Raw genomic sequence first — 3,728 nt, 5'->3', positions numbered from 1 at the left:
TGATAACGAAAATAATGATATTGGAAATGATGGTGATGCTAGAAATGACTATATGAATAACACAATGATAATGGTAGTAGCCCTACTACAATTAATGATGGTCTATAATGATTATGGTGATGATATTAATAATTATGTTAATAAAGATAAGAATGATAATGATTATAATGATAACAATAGTGATAATAACAACAACAATAATGATAATAATAACAATAAGTTATAATAATGATACCAGCAACAACAATAATAATAACAATAAAAACACATGATGATAGAAGTAACAAATATAGAAAATAATAATAGTGAAACTGATAATAATGACAAATGTGACAATTGCAAAGATTATGGTAACAGCAACAGTAACAGTGTTAATAATAATTATGATATCAAAGATATCAAAATCTTGATATTGATCATTATTACCACTAGGATAAAGTGATAATGACAATACTAATAATGATAATGATAATAAGACCAATGATAATAATATAGCAACAGTGATAATGATCACAATAATAGGAAAAACAATGATAATGGTAATAATGGTGATGCTGAAAATAATAATATTAGTTAAAATGATGATGACAATAATGACAGTAGGCCTACTATTAATGATAAGGATGATTATAATACTGATGATAGTCATAATCATAAAGAAAATGACAATGACAATACTATTACTACTAATTATAAAAATGACTACAACAATAACAAGAAGAAAAATTGCTATCATCATTACTGTTATCATCATCATTATCATATATATCACCATCAATATCATTATCACTATTATTCTTTTCCGCGACACCTATCACGAAACAGTCTCGTGATCGGAGGCGAGACAGGCCTCTAAGCTCCGCCCATTTCTGTGACGTAATGGGAATGATCGCGGTTGACGGCTTGCTATTTTACTGTACTGGTTATTTTTCCAACAGGTAAACAGTATTTTGGAATATGATATCCAAGATAGATTTTGATATCTTAAGGTGAGTAGTGCGGTGTTATAGATATCCAATATAAGTACGAATATGCATGAAATATCCAAAGTAGGAGGAATGCATCTGGCAACTCATTTAAAGTTAACCGTCTGCTCGATTCCTGTCGCGCAAGAGGTGTCGCGTTTCCCGTAACCGCTGGAAAAGATGCCTAATTGGCATCACCATTATTATCATTATCATTATTATGATCTCTATTATCCTTATGATAATATTAACGAGAAGGATGACAATGATAGGCCTAATGATAAAAATGATAATAACAATCAGTTAGTATAAAAAGAAAAGAAAAGAACACAAATACAAAATTCTTGGTTAACGGTATTAGATACGTATATCAATATTCAGTTGCAAAACAAATACTTTTCCACCACTCACGTATTATATTGAAAGTGTAGAATCATTTATTAATAGGGTTATATACCAAAATTCGCAAAACTTACAAATATGACATATCAGAACTATATTTTAGAGCTATTATGCAATAAAAAATTTAAATCTCGGAGCTTAAATGCGATCGAGCATCCTGAATAAAGGCTGGCCGCTCTTTATACACTTTTCGCAAATGTTCTCCGATGAACGCCATCGTGTTCTTGGCGAACGTTACGTTCCCTGAATTTGTTCTTTTTCGAATTTGCCTCGAAATGAATAAGGAAAACAAACCCTGAGGCATCGAAGACTTTGTAGAAAGGGATCGGAGAGGATCTACAATAGGGTTGGCGAATGGGTTTGAGCCGTCTGCTGATGTTCTTTTGTTTATGCTCCCAAACAAGAGTTTGTCGCGCTTATGACGGTGTTCGTAAACATGGCGTCGCTCAAGTCGCTTACGGACGAGGAACTGAGGAAGAAACTAAAGGAATATGGTATCACAACACCTGTCACGGCGAGCACGAGGAACATCCTGATCAAGAAGCTCAACCACGCGTTGGCGAGCCACAAGAGGAACTCGACAGCCAACGCGAAGTCCACCAGGACCCCAAACAGTAGCAGACTCAACACCTTCAGTTCCGACGAGGACGACGAGAACGACTCGTCGGGGGAGCGCCAAGGCAGTGGCAGGTCGTCCAGGTCGTCCCGCTCGTCCAGGTCGCGGCGGAGCTCAAGGAGCACGGCGGAGACGTCACTCAACCACAGGGCTTCGGCGGGGGCGTCCCGCGGGCGGCCCAAGGAAGGCGCCCACTACCCCGAGGAGGAGGACGAGGCCGAGGGGCGCGCGGGGCTCTTGTCGCGGTCCCTGGGCGACCCTGGCGGCGACCCCAGGGGCGACCCCAGGCGCTCCCCGAGGACGTCCGTGTGCAGGTACTTCCCGGTGTCGGCGCGGTCGGGCATCAGTCCGAGGGCCAAGATTCATGATGACTACGACACGGGGTCGGACTCGGAGGGCGCCGACGGGGCTGAGGCGCTGCCGCCGCGGCCGCCGTCGTCCCCGGCGTGGCGCGGCGGCCGCGACGAAGATCTGCCCGATGGCGCCTTCAAGGCCGCCTGCCAGAATCACAGTGCGTCACCCACCAGGCCCTATGTCCCCCCTGAGGGCGCCAGACAGAGGCGGGCCGGGCAGGGCTTCCTGGAGAACGGTGGGGGCTTCGACAACAGTGGAAAGTGTCGGGATGGGAATGGAACTGGGGGCCTTGGGGTTCGTGCTGAGGGGCCGGTAACACAGGTGACTTCGCCTGGCAACCACCACGAACATACGCGAGTGGCCAACGGCAGACACCACAGTGAGCCAAGTGCGGATCTGGACCCCACGCACTGTGATGAAAGTACGTGGCATTACTCCATCCCATTCTTATTGTTGGTTCTTTTAGTCGTTTTCTTTGGCGTGGTGGGCATGCTGTACGTCAACATGCGTATGCCCCTCCTGCCCACGCTGTGCTCTGTGCCTGCCATGCTTCACCAAGCTATGGCCAATGTTCCTGTGCCTTTCTTCACCTTCAATACGCCTGACAGACAAGCCCAGAGTTTACCGTCTGTGTCACTGCCAGCTGAAGAGTCAGCATCTGCCAGAGAGACGCCTCCGCCAGTACCACGTGTTGCGGCACCAAGTACAGGTAGGCCTGAGGCTCTTGAGCATATATGTTATTTGGTGAGAACAAGAGAGAAAGAGAGAGTGAGTGAAATAATTGTTAATTATCTGGTTAGTTCATAGACGTGTGATATGATTTTGATTGCCTTATGGGAAAGATATATAAAAATGTATGTATTTATATTTGTATTTATTCTTACTTATATATGTATATACTATGTATGTGTTTAAAGAGTTTTTTTCCTTTATGTTTATAGTTACAGATTTTACACTATGTAAATAAGTGAATATGTGTGTTTATGAAAGGAATGAAAAAGTATATGGAAGAAGAAGAAGAAGAAGAAGAAACATATGTAATGTTGGAACCTAAGACCAAGTCTGCAATGATCTCTCCAGCAAGGTTAGGGTCTCTAGGTGGGGGATGGAGGGAGGGATATGGGTAAAATTTCTCATGACAGTTGTGTAAAAGATAAAAAAAAAAAGTGAATAAATGAAGAGACATGAGTTATATCCAAAATTGTAGAGAAAATGAAGTGAAAATTCAATTAAGATTCCGAATTTAAATCTAAGAGTCAGAATTGGTCTAATTGGTCCTGAATGATATGCATCGCTTGTAGACCACTTTTGGTGAATAAGATAACGAAGGGAAGAGCAAGAAAACACGCAAATATGCCAAAGGCCTTCAGCTTATTTATGGGTTTAATTGT

At 42.2% G+C, this 3,728-nt stretch overlaps 1 protein-coding gene across 1 annotated transcript; it reads left to right on the top strand.

Annotated features, from left to right (window-relative positions):
* Positions 1 to 1,406: 1,406 nt before the first annotated feature.
* On the top strand, positions 1,407 to 3,046 carry LOC113804093 (inner nuclear membrane protein Man1; the record flags this gene model as incomplete). Its single annotated transcript, XM_070120024.1, is given in 1 exon segment — positions 1,407 to 3,046. A coding segment is annotated over 1 exon segment (1,261 nt), but the record flags the coding sequence as incomplete, so codon positions are not given.
* Between the last annotated feature and the right edge of the window lie 682 nt (positions 3,047 to 3,728).

This window comes from Penaeus vannamei, unplaced genomic scaffold (assembly GCF_042767895.1).
Source record: "Penaeus vannamei isolate JL-2024 unplaced genomic scaffold, ASM4276789v1 unanchor1741, whole genome shotgun sequence".
Taxonomy (NCBI): Eukaryota; Metazoa; Arthropoda; class Malacostraca; order Decapoda; family Penaeidae; genus Penaeus; species Penaeus vannamei.
The sequence above is the reverse complement of the archived record's forward strand: the minus strand, read 5'-3'. Positions and strand labels throughout refer to the sequence as shown.